We start from the raw sequence: 22643 nt of genomic DNA on the forward strand, positions 1-22643 counted from the left end.
TTCACAGCAAATTATAAAACAATAGTATGAAGCAACTTTAATTCAACCATTTTAACTATTACTTAAGCTGAGTTAGTTCCTGGGCGTGCAGAATGGCCTAAGTTTACAGTAAGACTGGTTCTCTAGAGCCCGCAAAGCCACCTGCCTTACCTTCCTGTTCTTCTGTGCGTTCCTGCATGTGCTTCTCCAGCATCTGATAGATGGAAAACCAGTGCTTGGTGGATTTCTCAGTGTGGCGTCTCATGGTATTATCCAGACTCACTGACCAGCAGCTGACCAGCAGGGAGTGGGGGGGGGGGGAGGTAATATTTGAAATCAAATTCACAATTCAAATACTTACTTTTTTTTTTTTTTTTTGGTTTTTCGAGAAGGGGTTTCTCTGTATTGTCTTGGAGGCTGTCCTGGAACTCGCTTTGTAGACCTGGCTGGCCTCGAAATCACAGAGATCCACCTGCCTCTGCCTCCCGAGTGCTAGGATTAAAGGCGTGTGCCAAAGCCCGGCTCAAATGCTTACTTTTTTGAGGAGGTGGGCGGGCCATCCTCACTCATGATGTAGCCCTGGATGACTTCAATCTCACAGCAATCCTACTGTCTCTGCCTCCAAAGTGCTGGAATTAATGATGCGTACCACCACATCCAGCAAAAAGTCACCATTTTTACAAATGGTCCCAAGAAGCTGTTGAGTCTGCTGCCTCAGAGTGTGTGCTTTCAGTCCCATGGCTAAAGCAGACCATGTTATACACATAAACCCCACTTACTTCAGCTCCAGTTTACGCCACCGAATGATCATCTGACTGACTAAATCGAGATGTTTCCGGAGAGACAATGCTTGACTTGCATTCTCCTCCCAATCCTAAAGAAACAAAGACCTTTTGTTGCCATTATTCAACCCCTTAACTACTTCCTACCGTTTAGTAACATCTTGGTCTTTCCTTAAGGAGAAGACTACTGGGCACATAACAATTTTTACCAATCACAAGTACAAATTCACAGTGAGATACAGTTCACCACTGTGTCCCAAATAGTCAATGTGACACAACACCACAGAGCCCAAGTTAGAGGCAGACAAAAAAGCAGAGTTGGTGACTGTGTCAAAATTTCTGCTGCTGGATTTAAGTTGATCAAAATCATCTGACTACTTTCTGTCACCTCGGAAGACAACAGACAACATGGAGGCTGTGTGAGGATAGAGAAGAATGCTCGAAGGCTCTCCTGACATAGTGAGCTCCTAGAGTCCTGGCCACCAGGCCCCACCCTCCAAACAGCTGCTCACTGGCACCAACCTCACCCCAACTCAGAAAGACAAAGAATCTTCATCTTTCTCTAAGCCACACTGTACCTTTCTGTTCTAACATGGCTATCAAAAGAGAAATCTTGGCAAAATAACAAAAACTGAAATAAGGAAATGAAGAAACATCTTACTTGCGCCTTTGCCAGAAGGATCTCCAAGCCATTCAGGAGCTTTGAGATTGGACTGGAAAGTGGGAAGCCACGAATTCTGTCCATTACAACCAGAAGCTTAAAGAAAGAAAAAGATTTGTTAATCTCAGGGGAATCATCAGTGACTGACAATGATGAGGTTTTAGTCTATGTTTCACAAATACCTATAAAAAATAGGAAGAAAACTTTCTGGGATGCAGAACTGCCTGAAGGAAATCTTGCATAAGCTTCATTATTCTGGAAATAAGACTGATTCTGACTTTATTATTTCCTATATTAAGAGTTACTATAAAATTCGCGAAAACTGGCATGTTCACCCTGCAATTAATCTTACTGGGTTAAAGGTAAGCCTTTGTTTCTGTGTACAGATGTGCAAGTCAACATCCCGGGAAATAGTTTGAGGCCACATCCTCTGGGAAAATTTGGGTCCTTGGCCATGCCCTCCTTCCTAGCTAGTTGCACTACCTGTTGAAGTACGGGGTGCTCTGGCCAGTCCTCCAGCAACTGATTGACAGCTTCCAAAAGGCCTTGAAGCACAGGTTGGCACTGCCGTGCTTCTGCCACATTGGGGTGCTGGTAGAAATCGTAGGGCCCATCAGGCTTCATCATCAGGTTGGAGGCTGCTTCCCCACAGAGAGTGTTATAGGAGAGAGAGCAGGCCATGAGATGACTGCCCAAGAGCTGGTCATTCAGCTCAGCCCCTGTGAAGGCGACAAGACCACAGAAAGTCAGGGGACCCAGTAAGATGGCTTAACAGTAAGTCACAAAGATGTCAGAGACAACAAACTGCTTGGAATCAAAGCCTCTTTCCAATGGAGTAATAGATGAAATTATGCTGGAAACCTCCAAACCAGAGATTCTGTGACTTTCACAGAACTGCTGAGTTCCCAGACTGTTTTAAAGTACATATGAAACTAGAGACAAGGAATATATCTCAATGGGAAACATTGAGACTGTACTCCTCGCATCATAAAATTGCACAAAACCTCAGAAACAGTCCTCCATGAATCTGTTAGAAAAGATTATGAGAGGAAAACTGGAAACAATTCAAGGAGAAACATCACACAAGTCAAGTCTGCATCTTTTCTCATAGGACACTAATGAAAACCTGTATTATTGCAGACTTTTAAATCAATTTCTTAAAATTTTAAGCTATGGGAACTAGAACAATGAACTAACTGCTCATCTACTCATTCTGATTTCCCAAGAGTATTATTAACAAGAACTTCCATACCCATCAGAGGGTAGCAGTGTGTCACCAGAGATGCTCCAGTCTGATAGCAAGACAGAAACAGGCTGAGGAAGTGCTTTGCTTCATGTGGTGGCACAGTCTGCTGGTACCAAAGGGACCGTGCAAAGCTGAGGCACAACTGTTGATGTATCAGCATCACTGCCTGCATTGAACTCTGCGACAGGAGAGCAGGGTCTGTGGCCTCCTCCTCTTCTTGTCCACATGAAGCTCCCTTTTTCTCCTCTAGTGTTTGTTCCATCAAAATATCTGCAAAGTCCTAGACAGCAATAGAACAGTTCAGTTGACTACAAGCAGCAGGACTGAAGAGGAGTTTAACGACCAGGAGAACACTGTCATTGTAACTGAAACACTGATGGCCAATACAGCTACAGAGTGTCTTGCTACCTTTTCATGCAGCGGGAACAGTTTCCTGAGCTCAAGTTCTTCCTCCTCCTCCTCACTCAGGGCTGTCCTGCAGCTCCTTGTCCGGTATCTGTACAGGCTATTCTCTTGCTCTGCCTTCTCTTGGGCTATGCGTTCCTGCTCATCCCACTCATTGATGATCTCCTGAAAAGTTACATGGGCAGAAAAAGGAAGCAGTCACAAGACCATAGGCAAGAGTCATGAATCCTAGCTTCTCACAAGTATGAAAGTGCCATGGGCCCCAAACACCAGTCAGCAGCTAAGAAGTAAACTCCCAAGTAGAGGAGAGCAAATGAGCGTTCTCTCAACTGTGGGTCCTCATCATTTTCCTGGCTGTTGCACTGCTATAATTTCAAAGGTCTACAAATCTGCTACAGGACAGCTAACCCTAACACCCATTTTGTTCAGGAGAGTGGGGGAGTTGACAAAGAGTGCACTTAGTGGGTACTTTGGTAGGCTAGCCTAGGGTTCAATATGGGACTATGCTAGATACTTCTTGAATGCTCTGCTACCTCAGATTTTAGGTCCTTAAATTGTCAAAAACTATAAATGACGATAGGCAGAGGCCAGGGCAGTCTAAATAGTGAGTTCCTGGCCAGCTAGAGCTATAGTGAAATCTTGTCTCCAACAACAACAAAAAAATGTATTTGTATTAAACAAAGGAAAACAGTCAAATGCATTTTTTTCTGTTTGATTTTTATGTACGCCTGTTAAAATTACAATTTAATTAAACATGTATGGATGTTTTGCTTGCCTGCATGCCTGTGCACTGGTTGTACCTAGTGACCAATGAGGCTCAAAAGAGGGAGTAGGATCCCCTGGAACTGGAGTCATGGATGGTTATGAGATGCCACATGGGTGCTGGCAATCAAACCCAGGTCCTTTGAAAGAACAGCCAGTGCTCTTAACTTCTGAGCCACCTCTCCAACCCCTTCTTTTTTTGAAATGAAAGTCTCAAGTATTTCAGGCTGCCCTCAAACTCTTATGCAGCACAGCTGGACGTGGACTTTTCCTGATCCTGCTGGAATTAATGGTTGTGTGCTCAAGTGTTGCCACCAGATATTTCTGAGGATCGAGGAAATAGCATTTATCATTAAAGAAAGATAGCTTAAATATTTGTATTTTTAAAGATTCAATTTTCATGTGTTTAGATGTTTTTCCTGTATGCATATATGTGTACTATGTACCTGCATGTGCCTTTAGGAGCCAGGAGAGGGCATTTGATACCCTGAAACTAGAGTTACAGCCAATTGTAAGAGGTCACGTGGGTGGTGGGAATCAAACCAGGGACTTCTGGAAGAACAGCTAAGCCATGTCTCCAGTCCCATACTTTTTTTTTTTTTGAAGATAAAGAACTAATGGGATTTGAGACAGGTGAGCCAAGAATTAGCTGAGGTCAGGATAACTCCTGATCTTCCTGCTGGAATGACAGGCCTGTATGTATGCTTAGGAGGTGTTAAGGAATCAATCTTAGATCCTATGGTATGCTGGGCCAGCGCTCTATTCACTGAGTTATACCTTCAGCACAGGCTTAATCCTTGTCCTATAATCCTGGTCTCTAGGTTACCCAAAGATATAAGACTACTTACTATGAGATTTATTGTTTTTCCCTCCAAAAAGGTAAATATTAAATATGCTAAGTAACCTAACGACATGCACATATAGGAGAAAATTAGCAATGAAATATGACGGATAAATAATAAATTCAACAGGAATGGACAGCAAGTGCTATAGGGTTTGAATACTAAGCAGATGGACTCATGAGTACTGGGTCACTATGCTAGAATATTAATTTCTCCAGTAAGCTGTTGCTACTCGCTCTTGTAGACCAGCCTGATCTTCAACTCACAGAGACCTACCTGTCTTTGCCTCCCGAGTGCTGGGATTAGAGGCCTATTATTTTAAAAGAAAAAAAATGCTTGTACTACACACCACAAAGGAGGAACTAGTTAATCTTTTAAAGATTGAGGGACCTGCTCAAGCATGCTATGTTGGTAGACACCTGTAATCTAGTTATTCCTGATGATAAGGAAGGACAAGTGTCACAAGTTGGAGGCCAGCCTGGGCTACACAGTTAGTACCAGGGCAGTCAGAGATGCAGGTTTCTTAGTGCCAGGCTTACCTGGCACAGATGTCTGAAAAGCAGCAGGGCCCTCTGGTCCAGCTCGCCTTTGTACAGCACATGGGAGCGCAGGTAAAGGAGAGCATTCATCAGTAACTGCTCCCGGGTCGGGTAAGGTTGCTGGCTGTTGCCTTCTTTTTCCTTTCCTCCCAAACGCTTGCCTATCAGTTTCCCAAGACTTTGTAGAGCTTCCACTGAGTTCACAGAGCACAAAGCATCTGCATGAGCGTGGTAGGTAGGGAAACTGGGGCCCACAGACGGGAAAGCTAGCACAGCCATGGCCAGGGCCCCCAGATTTTCTGCACAGATCACACTGCTGTGGAGGGAGGCATGGACTTCAGATGCCACTAGCCTCATGCCGTGCTGCAGCTGCAAGATGGATGCCTGTAGTGGTGTAACGGTGTCTGGGTATAAGGCATACTCCTCTGCCAGTCGCTTCCGAAACTGATGATGTGACTGCTGCCAAGAGGCCTCCTCCTTTAGAAGGTTCTGAAGCACTTGAGCAGACCTTGATCCATCTGTGTGCAGAGCCTGAAGGAGTCGCATCAGCAGGTCCTGAACAGCAGTGACCTTGGCGATGCTAGTGACGTAGTGGTTGATCTCTTGCACCAAGGACTGGTAACTGGGTAGATGGGGTCTGAAGGCCTGTTTTTTCGACAGGCTGTGGACTACATTCTCTAGCTGACTGATCCTTTGGGGAAGTAATCTGAAGGCAAATTAACACAACATACAAATGCCGTTAGAAATGCAGTGAGTCTTGATCTGGCTCTCAAACAGCAAAAGAGAATAAAGACATTAGTTGCTAAGAATTGTGAAGGTAATACTGACAATCATAATGAAACTAGGTAATATCTTTAAGCATCCATGGAGTACCACACTTGCATGAAAAGTACTTTAAATGTATCTCATTAAACCTTGTCACAGCTCATTGACTCAGGCTAATACAACAGTCCACCTTTGCTGTTATGGACACTGACGTTGGATGGCATTAAGCAGGATTTCTCTGTGTAACAGCCCTCGCTGTCCTGGAACTCACTCTATAGACCAGGTTGGCCTTGAACACAAAGATCCACCTACCTCTGCCTCCCTAGTGCTGGGATTAAAGGCACCATCATTTAGTCTTCAATAGCATTTTTAAAAAAGATTTAACCTGCTGGGTGCGGCGCATGCCTTTAATCCCAGTACTCTGGAGGCAGAGACAGGTAGATATCTCTTCTAAAAACAGGGGGTCAATGCCCTGCCACCCCCAACACCAATTCTGCTGCCTTACCTAAGGTGTGGGTGAGAGTGGCTGATAATCGTTTCGTCTTCCAGGTCTCTTCCAGTTTGTAGGTGGGACAACAGGTCGCGGGTCTTCCACTCACAGCGCAGCTGGCACAACTATGGAAAAGCCAACAACAAATGGTCCCCTTGGCCACAGCAGTGACCACGCACATGAAGACAGTGTTCTGAGCTACAACAGTAAGATGCATGGGGACTCTGAATGACCCACACACCTGGAGCACTCACCTCAAAGCTGTTAGGCAAAAGAAACTACATTATTCATACCACTAAACTACTGAGCATCTACCTATAACAGTGTAACTTTCATCCTTTATCAAATAGCTCTTCTTCAAAATATAGTATATGTATCACTGTCTTAATATATTAATTTCTTTAGTTTGTTTGGGTGTTCAAATAGAGAATGTCATATCAACTGAATTACATTCCCAATCTCTAGGGTCTAGAGATACTACTCAGTTATTTCTCTGACAATGCCTACTTTGCCCTGCTAACACAAGTCAGGAATCTTACAAGAAAATGTAGTCTTTATGAGAATCCTGAGAACTCTCAGCCTCTAAGTAGCCTCACAGGGAACAAAGGAGTAAGTTACAAGCAAATTTAGAAAGCCAGGGCAGAAGCTCAGGTTCTACATCTGCCTCTTACCTCCTCTTGGGCATACTTAAGCTTGTATGCCTTTTTCACTGCAGGGTCGAAACGGGCCTGGGGAAGCCAAGTCTGAATCTGGAGTAAGCCAAGGTTCACCCAGAGTCTCCCACGCCGGGCTGGTTCAGGGAGGTTCTGCTTATTCTCCCCTTCACCAAAATAGTGCAGGGAGGTGAGCAGGAGACAGAGTAGTTCTTTGGGAAGTGCCTGCTGACTGCCCATGTTCCCGAGAGTCTGCTCCACATACTGGAAGGCCTGGCTGTCCCCAAGCAGCAGACATTCACAGCTCTGCACATACTTCTGCCGTTGGTGCGCTGGAAGCAGTTCTGTGAGGCCATGCAGATGCCAGCACAGGACCAGTCCCTGGAGCCGAGAGTCTGTGTGTCTGTGGGGACACATCACAGCACTTTAGGGAGGCACAGTGAGTCAAACAACCTCCTTGAATATACACTTGTATTTCAGGAAGTAGTAGCCACAAACTATTGACATTTGGAGGTGAATTTCTCATGTAATTTTGCTCAAATATTCTTAAAATTCACAGTAGCCTGTTACAGATTAGAAGCAAACTAATGTATAAAAAAAACTACCCTCACCTCCACTTAACTAGGATCAGGTATCTATGCCTCAGAAAGGAGTTCTGAAAGAGCCCTGCTACACACGGTGGCAAGCATACAACAGCATTCCAGACAACTTCCAGGGGAAGAAATACCTGAATTCAGCTACTGAAGGCACAGCCATGTTGGTCCACAGCAATGAGCTAATGTCCTGGAGCTGCTGGGCTCTCTCGACCCACTCTCCCAGGGTGACGTGTGAGGAAGACAGGAGGGGCAGGCCGCTGACATCCCAGTGGCTGGCTCTGCTGCTGCTTGTTAATACACCAAAGCAGCACCTGGACAACACGGCTCTGCAGAGGCTGCCAGGGCCCTGAGCAACAAGAGGAGAACCAAATAACTTAGAGCTAGAAGCAGACAAAGGAGATGGGAGACACAAAGTCTGCCAAACTGCCCTTGGACTTTCGGGGTAAGACAGAGAGAGTACTCCACAGCAAGGGTCAGGTGGTCAATACACAACACAAAACACAGTGCATGCCACACAACTCTTGGAAATCCATAAGGCTTTTCATCAGAGACTTTGAGGGAGGTTTTGCAAAAGTTATCAATCAGCCTTAGTTACAACAAAATACTGAAAACATAACTAATTCCAGGAAGGTCTGGAGAGATGGCTCAGGGGTTAAGAACATTGGATGCTCTTCCAGATGTTCTGGGTTCAATTTCCAGGATGCATATCTTTTTATGTGTGTATGTGTATTTTTATAGCATGTAGCTGTCCTGGTTAAGAGTTAAAATACCAATTCTAGTAACTTACTTATAGAATACTCAGACAAAGACTAACTTACACAGAACCAATGCAACTTTTCTTTTAAAAGAATGGGGTCAGCCCTGAACAAGGATGTCAGTTTTGAGGTCTTGTTAATCCATTGGGCCTCTGGTAGTGGATTAGTATTTATCCCTAGTACACAAACGGACTATAGGAGCCTATTCCACATGGATGGATGCTCTCTCAGCCTAGACACATAGGGGAGGGCCTAGGCCCTGCTCCAAATGATATGACAGACTTTGAAGATCCCCCATGGAAGGCCTCACCCTCGCTGGGGAGCAGAAAGGGAATGGGATAGGGGGCCAGTGGGGGACAGGGGAGGGACCTGGGATTGACATGTAAAACAAGTTTGTTTCTAATTTAAATTTAAAAAAGGGGAAAAAATGGGGTCAGGGGGAGTAAGAAAACACAACATTTTAATTAGAAAGTAAGTAAACAGGGCTGGAGAGAAAGTTCTGCAGTTAAGGATGTATACTACTCTTCCAGAATATTTGAGTTCACTTCCCTTCCCAGCACCCACATGGTAGCTCACTGTAACACCAGCTCCAGGGGATCCAATAACCTCTTTGGGTACTTAAAGTTACATTCACATACCTTTTGCTCCTCCCCCTACCACACACAAAGATTTAAAAAAATTTTTTTGTTTTTGGCCAGGTATGGCACACATCTTAATCCCAGCACACAGGAAATAGAGACAATTGGATCTCTATGAATTCAAGGCTAGCTGGTCACCATAGTGAGCTACATGCCAGTCAAGACTATAAGTGAGACCTTGTCTCCAAAACCCCAATTTTTTTTATTTTTGGTTGTGAGCCTAGCCTTTAATAGCTGAGCTATCCCTTCAGGCCCCCAAAATTTTTTTTAAAAAGTAAACAAATTCTAGTATGATGAAATAAAAGGAACCATAAGTTGGACACATTTTCATGACATACTTAAGAAGAAAGAACGTATTCTTAGATATAAGTAAATGCAAGGATACATTATTTATGGTTAGGGATAAATAGGAGACTTCGGTAGCTTATGACATATGTTGTACTCTAGCTTTGAATGTGTAATTCTCTTGCTTTGTTCTCCTTAATGTTGAGACTAGTGGTATTATTACCACACACAGCAAAAAACTAAATGACTTTTTAAAGAAAATGCTGGTGACTTTAACTTAAAATTACATAAATCATTTCTGATTTGGACATTATGCTTAGCATTCCCCAGAAAACAGTATCACAATCACCTTTGTAAATCAATCGGTTCACATAAAGAACAGACACTTTTATGATTTTTAAGCCAACAAACCTTCACTGTGGAGTCCCAACGGGATCTGGGCAGCTCCTGCTGCTGCATATTAGGCAGAGGGCTCCACATCAGCCAGTACTCTGGATTTGTGGTAACCGTACTGCTCCAGGAAGACCCAAATGTAGAGTTAAATAACTCTGACCATAAACAAGAAGCCTCTTCAGCAGACAGCTAGAGATAAAAGAATATTTGAAAAAGTTTCCATCAATCAAGTTATCAAGTCTGCCATCCAACATTCATTAATTTCCAATGGTACTAATCCTGCATTTCCTGATTTCAATAACCCTCAATCATCTTGGCGAAGTTATGCAGGTTGTCTGTAGGTTTATAAACTAAGATGAGAAGCTTTATAAACTTGTACAGAAAGTAAAATAACTCACACAATTTTAACATTAGCAAAGGAAATACATAAAACATGACTTAAAAATTTAAGGATGTTCTAATGGAATTATATTAACCGCATTTTAACAGAATTCACATTCAACATGGGAGGCAAGAAAACACTAAGACTTTTTTTTAACCAAATAGGAATTTTTAAGCAGCCAATACTATTACATCATTTATTGGAAACCAAACATATTCTGTAATGGTTGTTGTAGGCCAGTGGGAGTGATGGCTCACCCTTTTAATCCCAGCACTCAGGAGGCAGAGGTAGGTGGATGTCTGTGAGTTCAGAGGCCAGCCTGGTCTACAGAGTAAGTTACAGGACAGCCAAGACCACCCACAACCCCCCTGCCCCCAAAAGAGTTATATAACACCTTTATTAAATGCAGAAGTTGAAAATACAAGTTTACAACATGGAACTCTGAAAGTCAATATACAAGCCACCAGTACAGAAATATAATCAACTAAGACAAAAGGAGGCTTCCTTCCCTCTATATTTTAGTTTTTACCTACCTTCGGATAATGCAGTAAAGACCAAAGATTCCAAAGCTTTTGAGGTGCAATTGGTGTGTGCTTGAGACAAAATGTGATGTGATAACCGATCTCCTCATCCATCTGTCGGTGTTTGCTTGACCTATTTCAAAAATAAACAGGGAGAGGATGGGATCCCAACTATCAAGAAACTACTGGGGAGCTACCTTTAAAGGAATGCAGAACACACAGAGCCTACAGTACTGGGGAGCACTTCATGGGTTTTAGGGATGAAGCCAAAACGATCAAAGCATTTTTAGGGAGATTTGATTTTATGAAACAGTGATGACTTGCCTGTGCCTCAGCCATCATTCCTGAAGACACATACACAAGACAATGTAACAGATAGCCTGTCCTCCTCTAGTGAATAATGGAAAAAAGGCTTACCGTCCCAGACAAGCCTGCTTTACAAACTCAGCTGTCAATCTGTACTGCCACAGCATAGCCAGGTATTCTGTCGCAGGCCACAGCTGAACGCGCCTGGTGAGGTGGACTAAAGAGCTGAAGTCTGGCGGGGATGGGGAAGAAGTCACATGTGCTTTCTCCAGAAAGCCATGTGAAAGTCCTCTGGATTTTAGTTCCAAACACTGATTGTTCACAAGAGTCTTCAATTCACCTTCAATTCCAATCAGAAATATGTATTAGAAAAAGTAGTCTGAGTCTTAAGTCTAGATGCCCAACACCCAGAGCACTGCTGTGCTGGTTATTAACCCAGGTTCATCAGCTGGCTGGTCAACTTGAGTCCAAGTCTAGATGCCCAACTCTTGGGAGCACTGCTTTACTGTTATTAATCTGAGTTCATCAGCTGGCTAGTCAACATGGGTTTTAAGTTTCTCCTATTCAAATCACATTAATTTCTGCACATTTACCACTGTAACTGAATGATACCTGTGAAGTTTAGCCCAAAGACTAATAAGTCTGAGGAGCAAACTTTATGAGCAACAGGGAGGAAGATACTATCAGTAAACTAAACACCAGAAATTACCTAGATCGACACCATCCAGAATGTTAGCTCTGAGGATCAAGCCCCAGGCCTGTAGAAGACTTTTCTTCAAATTCCATTCAGAAGCGACCACTTGGAGACGATTAATGTCTTCTTGCCACCCACACTCCCCAAAGACAGGCAGCTGTTCTCTGATGACAAGGGCTCTGCTAAGGACTTGCAGCTGTGAAAAACAGTCCACTACCAGCTTGTCCTGAAAGAAAACCCAAGAGAGCTGACTCAGGAGCTGAAAGGGAAGTTCTTTTCAGTAGCCTAGACACAGTTTGTAAATCCTGGTTGCTCTGGCAGACTTTAAGGTAGTAAAGCTCTGCCCAGCCTCAAGAGTAGCATTGTCTTGTGAAATCAAGTGTTAGTTTTGGAGCAAATGCAAGTCTACTTGAGCTTCCAGGTTCAGGAGAACCCCAGGGTTTCACTGACCACATGTTCCAGGTGTACCTTAAAAGGAAATGGACGTCCCAGGAACGCCTGCAGCTTCTTTATACCAGCAAAGCTGCCAGCTGGAGTACCCAGACAACTGTGGATGTGCTCAGAGACCGTCTGTACCTCTTTGTAGTATCTTAAAATAATAAAATAAAATAAAATAAAGGGGAGGAATGCTGGATACCACCAGAAGTCCTCTACATTTATATATTTTAATGTATTTACTAATATGCCAAGGAAATGCACTAAAGCAAGAGGAAAGTTTTCAATTCATGTCCTCTTTTAATATTAAAGATATTAACATTACAACTTGAAACAGGAGTCTTACTTGTCTTCATGATTCACCAGGAGTTGGGGGATCTGATGGATTAAATGTTTCAAAACCCAGTGCCAGTGGAGGGCAAGCAAAGCAAGACCTGGGGCATCCACTGTCACAGTATCAGCCACAGTCCAAAACCGGTCCCGCCACTGCAAAGAACCTAAGATCTGAGAACAAAACAAACCAAATAAACCATGACAATCGGTCAGTAAAGCACACACACACACACACACACACACCGTGTTTCAAATGGTAGCACAAACCAATAATCTTAGCGCATGGAAAAGCAGGATTGTGAGTTCAAGGCCAGCCTGGGTTACAAAGTGAGACCTTATCTCAAACACCAAAGACCTAAAATAAAATCCAGGAGAGCCTAACATGAGTAGTACAATGCTAAACTGGCAGAAGTCTTCTCTTTATGCCAGGGTACTTTAATTTACCATAGAACCAATTTTCTCTAAGGTATGGATGCCGTTTTCTTAGAAGCTGCCAAATGTCGCTGCAGCTGCTCTGCTGGGGTCACTGGTGCCATAACTTCCCTTCTATATCACTAATCACTAACTAGCAACTGTAGCTATTTTGAGTCCTTATTTCCCGATAGCTCCATTTAGATCCCCCAATAGCTGCTGCAGATACAACTTTCCCAGCTCTTCTGGTCTCCACAAGTCTGTAGAGCTTATCTATTCTATTATCTCATGCTCATTTTCAAAATTCAACTGTAACAATTAGCATAATTTATGCATCTTCCAAGTGGTTTCACTAAGATTTTTTCCCCTTTAGTGGTTACCTTTAGAAGTTTCATAGCATGGTATTTACTTTGCTAAATAAATTGAAATTTAAATTAATGTCCAAATTCAAAGAAAAAAGGCTGACAAACTGATTAGATATATAACTGGTGGCAAAAATCATATTGAACACACACAAAGTAAACCTTTCCCTTTGAGAAAAATATTTGGAATATAAGGATTTAGCTCAGTGGTAGAGAACTTGCCTACCACGCACCAGGTTCTGGGTTCAGTCCCAAAGATCCAAACTGGGGGCAGCGGGACCCATCAAAGAAAAGAAAAAGCAACAAACGTCTGAAATATAATTGCTCCTCACTGAATTCCGGGGACAGTTTCTAGGGATTCCTTCTGGACTCCAGAGTATGTCTCTCATATAAATTACCATGTTTGCCCATGACCTGCACTTACCTTCAAGTATATGTTAAATCATTTCTAGATTACCCATAGGATGTAATACACTGCAAATGCTACGTGACCCTTGCTACACTGCATTCACAAGTAATGGCGAGGGGCTAGAGAAGAGCCAGCTCAGTGGTTAAGAGCACTTGCATAGGACCTGTGTTCACTTTCCAGCACCCACATGGGAGCTACAATCCTAGGGATCAGGTACCTTCTTCTGGTCTCCACAGGCACAAGGCACACATGTAGTCTATATACTTACATGCAAGCAAAGCATTCACACCCATAAAAATAAATAAATCTTAAAAACAAAAAAGGTTTGTATACGTTCAGTACAGAATCTTTTTTTTTGGGCGGGGAAGGGAAAGATAGAGTTTCACAAAGCCAACATTAGCCCAACTCAGAAACCAATGCAGAAAGAAAAAAAAATGTATTATTTTGGACCGAAAGTTCCATGTGTGGATGTGCAACCAGGATACACACAGGGTGAAGTGTATTTGTTGCCAACGACAAAACTGGAGCTTGCAGGGAAAATCAAGAGGTAAACAATTTCCCAATGCTTAAATTTTTCTGGTGAAATTTGTGCCTTTTTTCTTATAGGGAAAAGTACATCAATTCAATGACCAACATTTTCAAATTATCAATACAAACACACAAGTAAAACCAGACCAGTACTGCATTGCAGAAGTTCTAAACTGTTGCTCAGTCTATGCAAACCTGTCAGAGTTATGAAGTGCCACCAAAGAACATCCTGGTCATAGCACTATTACTTCCTTTTCAACCTCCTGAACTACAGGAAGCCAGATGTACAGCACAAATTTAAATGGACTCCACAACATGAGGCTAACTGCAGAAGCAGACAGGAAACCCAGCTTTCTTCTCCGCACCAATTTCAATTTTGAACAATGACTACTTCTATTAAAATGTATCATTCACATTGACAGACTGTTTGATATTCTATATGGCAGCTCCTAAATGGTCCTTATCATTGACAGATACAGCTGGGCAGTGGTGGCAGATCTCTGTGAGTTTGAGGACAGCCAGGACTGTTACATGGAGAAACCTTGTCTCGAGAAAAAAAAAAAAGCAAAACAACAACAAAAACCCCAATTAAGACCTTTCTGTAGTTTTCGATAATCTTTAGGGGAAAGGGCGCCTACGACTAAAATATTTTTAATAGATCTACAAACATAAATTGGAATTAAAATGTTATTTAATCCATATGTGATGATAGATAAGAAAACTTAGGTAAATTAGAATATAACTGTAAAGCCCAAATGCTCATTAACAGGCAAAGGGATAAATTGTAGAACATTTCTAGAAGAGAGTATTACTCAGCAATAAAAATGAACAACCTACTGATACATGAAACTACAAGGATGCATCTTGTGGTGTGTGTTCAAATCAGGATGGCCCCACAGTCACATACAGCTGATGGGCTATTTAGGAAAGATTAGGAGTGTCACCGGGTGGGCTTTGAGGTATGAAAAGCCCAAGCCATGTCAGTCTCATTCTCTTTCTGTCGCCTACTTTGGATGAGACACAAGCTCTCAGTTACTGCTGCAGTGCCATGCCTGGCTACCTGATGCCACGCTCTCCACCATGATGGCCACGGACTAAGCCCCCGAAACTATGAGCAAGATCCCAATTAAATGCTTTCTTTTAAAAGCTGCTTTGGTCATGGTATCTGTCAGAGTAACAGAACAGTAACTAACCTAACCAGATCAAAGATTTATACTGTACAATTCCGGTCAATGGCTACATGATTCTGTAATCATGTAATGGATAAATGGTTATAATGGTTTAACAAGCACATACACGTCAAAATGTACTATTTGCAAACACTGAAGTTGTGTAAAAGCATTGCCTTACCTTATTGACATGGGAATCAGGAAGTATCCCTTGGGGAGACTGTACCCAGAGCAGGATTAACGCATCACAAAGTTCAAAAAAGGCAGTAAGATTGGCCACAATTTCATGGGGCAGACTATGATAGCTCTCTGGATCTTAGAGTTGACACACACACACAAAAAAACAAGAACATTCCATTAATCTTCAGACACTTTAAAAATAAATTATAGCCTAGATTTTATTGTTATCTCTAGTAGAAAGGTCTTAGAAAGCTGAAAATCAAAAGCATATTTTGTATGATTATGAAAATTTGCAGACTAGGCACATAATAACTACAGATGTAAATAATGTTCTAGTGGGAAAATGCAAACTACACAGTAAATTATGTATTTTATACCTGTATTTAAACACACCCCCCCAAACAAACAAAAAACAAAAACACTGGGCCAGAGAGATGGCTCAGCAGTTAAGAGCACTTGCTACTTTTTTGGATGTTCTAGGTTTGTCACATGACAGCTGTTACTGGCTGTAACTCCATTTCCATGGGATCTATGCTGTCTTCTGACCAACAAGGGCACCAGGGATGCATGTAGTACACATACATATGTGCAAGCAAACTAATTACATGTATGTGTATGTAATTACTTAAAAGAATAACCAAACACAAAACACTGATAAAACATGACCAAAACAAGATTTATTTGGCTTACAACTTTCAGTTCATATTTCATCTAGAAAAAGTCCCAAAGGCTTAACCTTGGGCCCATCTAGTGGGGCATTTTCCTAATTTAAGAAAATGACTCGTCTGTGTTGACAAAAATTGTCAGAGGCGATGGGTGTTGCAGCAGATGACAACTAGTTTTCAGATGTCAACCCACCAAAAGAATAATTCTATCACAGAGGAGAATCCTGCCCAAGCATGACCTGTGTGACTACCGACTCTGGAAACCATTGCTCCTGTCTGCAATTTCACATGTGCAAAAGGACCTATGGTGTCTCAATCTCATGAGCACATATATCTGTGAGTGGTCAGGGAGATGACTTCTCTCTCAATAAGCTGTATAATTTTGATATATAGAAAATATACTAGGATACGCTTCAAAACTAGATCTATTGTCCCACAAGGACTGTAAGATACTTAAAAGTCTGCTTTGTTCTTTTTACTGAAATTACACACAATTAGCTCATTTTCAACTCAGAACAAGTTCAAACTAGACTGAATGTTTCCGTAAATGGATCCTAAGTTAAAAACTTTACAGATACACACAAGGTCAGAGTTGCAGATGCCTAACCAAGTTTATTGACATAAAACAACCCGAAAATCATGCCAACTAGTCGCTCCCAAGTCTGGCTGATAGGACCTATGAATCCCACCTTGTCTCACTAGGCACTGTGCGCCTGGCCTCTGGTCACTGTCTTACACTAGAGACCTTGAAACAGTGCGTTGCCATGGTAAATGGCTTGGCTCTTTATCATTTACCCAAGCAATGTGGTGTGATCAATGAGATGTAACTCTTGTAATTTTTTCTTTATTGCCTCAAGCCTCCTGTAAAAACTGTACTTAAACTATGTGAACAAAGAAGCAGGAGAGAATTGGAACCAATGATTTAGGATGGGGAGAATTAGAGACAAAGTAAGGGAATTAAAGTTGCAGAATACTAAAAGAAATTGACCCTCGGATCATGTGTGAATTTATTATAGAAATCTTTTAATCACTGTTCCTGAAAAGTCTTCTCTGAGTTACCTGGGTAGTGGCTTGGGGCTAGATTTCCAGGTCACTTAAAAAAAAAGAGCTTTTGTATATTTCATATAGTTTTTTTAATGGCATAGCTATCATTTTGGTTTATAATAATTAAGAAAAAGGTAATTGCTGACTCTCATCAATCAATTGTGTCTGATAGGTGTTTTGAGCCAGGAAGCCTGCTTTTGAAGCGCTAGCTCTTCAACCTGCTAAATATATGATCTGCAACTTCTACGCGTCTCATGTTCCTAGTTTAGGAGTTGAGAACCCACTTAACTTCAGGAGCTACTGCGAGGACATGTAAACAGCACTTAGCTGAGCACCTGAGATATTAGTATTCAGTAAATGCCATTTATCAGTATTTACTAAGGGGATACAGTTCACATCAAGCCAATATATCAAAATAAACTCAAAAGCAGCAGCTGCTGAGTATGTCTAACTCCAGCAACAGCATAACCAGAATACAAAAAGGGAAATGCTTTTACCTTTATGGAATTCAAAAGACATCCTCAAAACACTGCTTAACTTTTTACTACCAACAGACACCAAATTTGCTTCAGTGAAAATCCTCTTTTCCCGGTCAAGATAGATAATTGTCCTGGAATGAAATAGTTGCTTACTGGTTAACAGAACTTCTTTTGATATAACAAAGTTGTGCTTGGGGGTTGGGTGGGCATGTAGTACTGGTACCAAACTGTGCAGTGGGCATACTAGGTAAATATTCTACTACTGGCCCATAACCATAGGCCAGAAATACTCTGAACCTTGGAGCATGAGTCCCTTCATCTAGTCCATTCCTGGTCTGTCTATGCAGATTCTGGAATAGAGAGAAAGGGCGCAAAGACGGCAGTAGATGGCAAACGCTGCTATTAAGGAAACTACTGGGTCCTACTCTACTGCTCTACCTTAATTTGACATTAATATGAACTCTGCATAGTGACTATCATTGCATTAGTGACATAATCATACTCATTTTATGAAAATTAATCAAAATCACATGTTCATTATTAGCATACCTTTATACAATACATGCTGCATTTCAATTAATATATTTATTTCTAAAAATACCACACTAACGGACAATTTGGGGATAAAACAAAACAAAACCAAAAACTTCCCTGGCCAAGGGGGGGGGAGGATAAGGAAAATGCATTGAACCATGTGAATTTACGTGCATATACTCTGAGAGAATGAGTAGATTGATAGGAGGTTATTGGCACCTATAAGCAGAAGAAACGCAACTACCCTGAGATAAGAGATTAACTTTAAAATAATGCCCACCAGGGTTGGAGAGATGGCTCAGAGGTGAAGAGCACTGGCTGCTCTTCCAGAGGTCCTGAGTTCAATTCCCAACACATGGTGATTCACAACCATTTGTGATGAGATCTGGTGCCCTCTTATGGCATTCAAACATACATGCAGACAGAACACTGTAATAACAAACAAATCTTTAAAAAAAATAATGCCTGCCAGATCTCTGTGAGTTTGAGGCCAACCTGGTCTATAAGAGCTGGTTCCAAGACAGCTGGGCAACACAGAGAAACCCTGTTTCAGGGGAAAGAGGAAGAAAAAAAGAAGCAAAAAGCAAGCCCACCACTAACACTGAATAAAAAAAAAAAGGCATCTAACACCTACTGTTTGTTTCGTAAAACTAAAGCCCACACAGCCAGCACTTGATACATAACGGGTAAGGTCATGAGACAAAGTGTCTTGAGCCATAGCTTTCACCTACTTGTTTGCAACTGATTCTAAAAGGGCAAACAGCTGCTGAGACTGGTCTGCCTGTGGATCAAAGTCCACTGAATTTCTAATGATGTCCAACGCTTGCATATTCCACCGGGGGTCCAGAGGGATCACAAAGTCATCTAGTTTAAAGAAAAAGAAAAGAACTGTGCAATTAACATGCCTGGTTAAGCAAGCCTTAGTAGACTATTTTCACTGTTTCATGTTGACCACATGAAGGCTCAGAGGGAGAATAAACAGAAAACTGTAGGCTTGTCTATGGCACTGCAGCTTCAAAATCAATCACCCACAACCCCACACCTCCTCCTACCTCAGATTATGAGTCTGTTTGCGTTCAAACTAAAACAACTCAAGGTTACTTGGCTTAAAAACATTTCACCGATCAGACCTGGTAATAATTATCTAACCCCAACTACTGAAGAGGTTAAGGCAGAAGAATTGGTGGCGGCCAGGTCAAAGCACCCGCTTGAGTACCACAGTAAGACTCCATCTCAAAGCCAGAGCTAGCCAGGCAAGGCAGTGTGGCCACACGATCCGAGCTTTCAAGTGAAGCCTTACTTATCAAAAGAAGAACTACTGTAAGCTAACTCTCATCATCAAGGCTTGTATTATCTGAAGCAAATGATCCTGTGTAGCTCAAGTCAAAGGTTTTAAGCTGAAAACTCTTCTAGTTAATGTAACAGTAAACAAACGGATCTTCAAAGTGGAAGAGACCACAGAGAAACAAAATTCTTACATCTTCTCATTATTACCAGTCACTCTCCTACAGAGCTGACTCATCTTTACATTGCCAGGTTCTTTTTAGTATGCCATTATTCTTAAACTCCCTTCAGATGATAGACAATCCATTAAGTCTTCTGAAAACCATGGTGATGATGGGAGTTGTGAAGGTCTTTCCCTGAAGTTTTTAGAGACAGAAACGAAAAGCAGGTACATACCTGTTATATTTGTCTGTAGTATTTTCAAGACATTACCAACCCCAGATGAGAGGGAACTTGAATAAAAATTTCTAAGAGCAGTGGCACTGGCTTCCAGAAGAATCTGCACTGACTCTGTAGAATGAGAGGCTTCGTTAGGACACAATGCCGTACTGCCTAAATGAACTTTCTACAATGGTGAAACAGTCAAACAGCAGCTACACAGAAGTAATTGAATTGTGGCTAAGGCCAATAAAACACTCGAATCTAGAAGTCACTGAACTTCAAATGCTTTATATTCTGTTCATTTGTGTTATTCTCTCTGGCAATCATATAAAACAATGCAGATAAAAATATCAAAAATCCCTCTACAAATACTTAGTTTAGATTACCAGTGTCCAAACAAGAGACTCGTATTCATTGACTTATCTACAAGTTCCTAGGAAGTAGTGGGTTCATATGCATTTAATTATTAAAGTTGACATTGTTTAACAGGTCCACAGCTATATGGGAAAGCTATAGGACATTCTTGGGTGCTCAGGACCATCTACCTCCGCTGAGATGGGTCTCTTGTTTGTCCCCAGTTTACCAATTAGGTCACACTGCCTGGCCACAGGCCCCAAGCACCCTCCTGTCTCCTTGGTGCTGGGACTGAAAGCAATTCTGGAGTTCCAACTTTGCTTACAAGACATGTGAATGATCCATTACCAAGAAATTCTACATCCTACACTTTACACTGTAGGTATTTTCACACTTACTGTCTTTTTCCTGCTTTGAACAGATGACAAAAATAAGCAAGGACCTAGCAGCACGAACATGAAAACAAGATTGGGGACAGGCACAGTGCCACATGCTTTTAGTCCCAGCACTTGTGAGGCTGACAGACCTTTTTGAGTTCTAGGCCAGCCAGAGCTACATAGTGAGACCCCTCTCAAACAAACACGTTTGTAAAGAAAAGAAACAATGTTTAAACTAAAAAGCAGTATGATACAGCTGGGCATGGTGGTGTATGCCTTTAATCCTAGTGCTTGGGAGGCAGAGGCAGGCAGATCTGTGAGTTCGAGGCTAGCCTGGTCTACAGAGCTACTTTCAGGGTAGCCAAGGCTACACAGAAATCCTGGGGGGGAAGGGAGGGGACGATACACTATATTTTCCTTTTGAACTAAAAAGGGCAAACTCTGAAACATTAAGACATTTCTCTTAATACATAAGGCACAAACATCTCCCTAATTTAATAGCTATATAAACAACAATTTTTTGCTGTTTCCCAGCTATCATCCAACAGTGTAGTCACAGACTATATGTGTCTGCCAAAGCACTCAAACAAGGGAAGCATATGTAAAACCCTCCATTGGACAATTCAAGCTTTGCTACTCACCAAGTCCCTGTGGTATATTCTTGGCTAAATGACAAAGCCATTTAACTCTGAGCATCCAATCCTGATTGGTTGATCTTTCTATGAGCAATTTAACAGCCATAGATAAAACCTCTGGTTCATCGACCCAGTAAGTATCCACTGTTACAGCACTGAATGTCAGGTTCTCAGGGCTACAAGTCTGCATAATGTTCTCTAAGTCTTGCAAAGTAAGAGGCTGACTTCTGGAACTCACAGAATGAGAAAAATTAGAACAGTCTTTCGCATGGAATTTCAAAAAACAAAAGATAATGATTTTGCAAATATCACATCAAAGAGATGAAGAGGCAAAGAAAAAAGACAACTGAAATGCAGTTAGGGATTGGGTAGAGCTGAGTTGCAGAAATATGCTCAGCATGACAAAGATCCTGCGTAGTATGTGTATATACATTATGATTGGCTGCTGTCTATGAGCATGCAACAGCCAAAACCAGAAAATCTGGCTAATCAGTCTAGGAAGACTTATAATGATAATAAAACAATAAAATGTGATAAAAAGTGGTCACAAATGCTGGGATCACCATTCTCCACAAAAGCAAAATCTACCCAAGAGAACACACTAAAGGCTCTGCTGACCTGGTCCAGCTGCTAGTTTTCAGGCTCATCCTGTTGAGGCAGTATGCCAGGATCTGCCCGTCGTTCCGGACAACAGAAAGTCGAGAATCTTCTGTTGCAAAGAGGGCTGAAGGTACAGAATCTGGCCACAGCCCTGTGGCAAGAATGGAGTGTCCCCAAGTTTCCTGAACTTGCAAAGATGAAGTATGGCTCTCCAGCAAAGCCTGAACAAGCTGTCAAATGTGAAGCATAGTCAAGAGCACTGACAAGCGATGTTATCAAAATCACCAACAAATTCCAAGGCTCACATAGTCATCAATGCTTCGGCAATTCTTTAATGGACAACATCCCGTAAAAATGTTTTGTTAATGTCTCAGAAAAGGAACACTTACACTTAAATTAATTTCCAGAAAATAACCTAAATACAAATATTTAACTGGAACAAAATAGCAATCAACTCTCTTAAAAGTTGCTATCTACAAAGGTAATTTCCTCTACCTCAGTGTTACAACTTAAACAGTGGCATTGAACATTCACATTACCTTTCTGTTTGCTGCTGAGTGCTGAGAGCAGACATACACATCCCAGCATGCTTCAAAAAAGGCTTTGTCTAAACTCAGACCTCGCTGTAGGTACTGAACAATGAGTATGGCTGCTTGACTGAGAGTAGAAAGAGAGGATGTTGGAGAACCTATAAAAATAAAACATTGCTATATATGATCAACAGTCTTCTAAAGCCTTTGATTAAAAACTGATAAATATGCCCTTATTC

General features: G+C 41.8%; 1 protein-coding gene across 2 annotated transcripts in view; it reads right to left on the bottom strand.

The window, feature by feature from the left end:
- Mdn1 (midasin AAA ATPase 1) overlaps window positions 1-22643 on the bottom strand; it is a 132223-nt gene that overhangs the window by 39255 nt on the left and 70325 nt on the right. For both annotated transcript variants that reach the window (XM_040740514.1, XM_040740510.1), the window contains exons 47-69: window positions 22414-22562; window positions 21893-22104; window positions 21281-21501; window positions 19924-20037; window positions 18975-19107; window positions 17728-17840; window positions 15523-15656; window positions 12476-12633; window positions 12163-12283; window positions 11710-11920; window positions 11112-11340; window positions 10707-10827; window positions 9810-9980; window positions 7852-8066; window positions 7143-7527; window positions 6487-6596; window positions 5217-5922; window positions 3077-3238; window positions 2675-2948; window positions 1906-2141; window positions 1423-1518; window positions 759-853; window positions 151-272 (exon numbers count right to left, since the gene is read on the bottom strand). In XM_040740514.1, coding sequence (XP_040596448.1) covers window positions 151-272; window positions 759-853; window positions 1423-1518; window positions 1906-2141; window positions 2675-2948; window positions 3077-3238; window positions 5217-5922; window positions 6487-6596; window positions 7143-7527; window positions 7852-8066; window positions 9810-9980; window positions 10707-10827; window positions 11112-11340; window positions 11710-11920; window positions 12163-12283; window positions 12476-12633; window positions 15523-15656; window positions 17728-17840; window positions 18975-19107; window positions 19924-20037; window positions 21281-21501; window positions 21893-22104; window positions 22414-22562 — 4488 coding nt within the window. The remainder of the gene's footprint in view (window positions 1-150; window positions 273-758; window positions 854-1422; window positions 1519-1905; window positions 2142-2674; window positions 2949-3076; window positions 3239-5216; window positions 5923-6486; window positions 6597-7142; window positions 7528-7851; window positions 8067-9809; window positions 9981-10706; window positions 10828-11111; window positions 11341-11709; window positions 11921-12162; window positions 12284-12475; window positions 12634-15522; window positions 15657-17727; window positions 17841-18974; window positions 19108-19923; window positions 20038-21280; window positions 21502-21892; window positions 22105-22413; window positions 22563-22643) is intronic.

This window comes from Mesocricetus auratus, unplaced genomic scaffold (assembly GCF_017639785.1).
Source record: "Mesocricetus auratus isolate SY011 unplaced genomic scaffold, BCM_Maur_2.0 Super-Scaffold_6730, whole genome shotgun sequence".
Classification (NCBI taxonomy): Eukaryota; Metazoa; Chordata; class Mammalia; order Rodentia; family Cricetidae; genus Mesocricetus; species Mesocricetus auratus.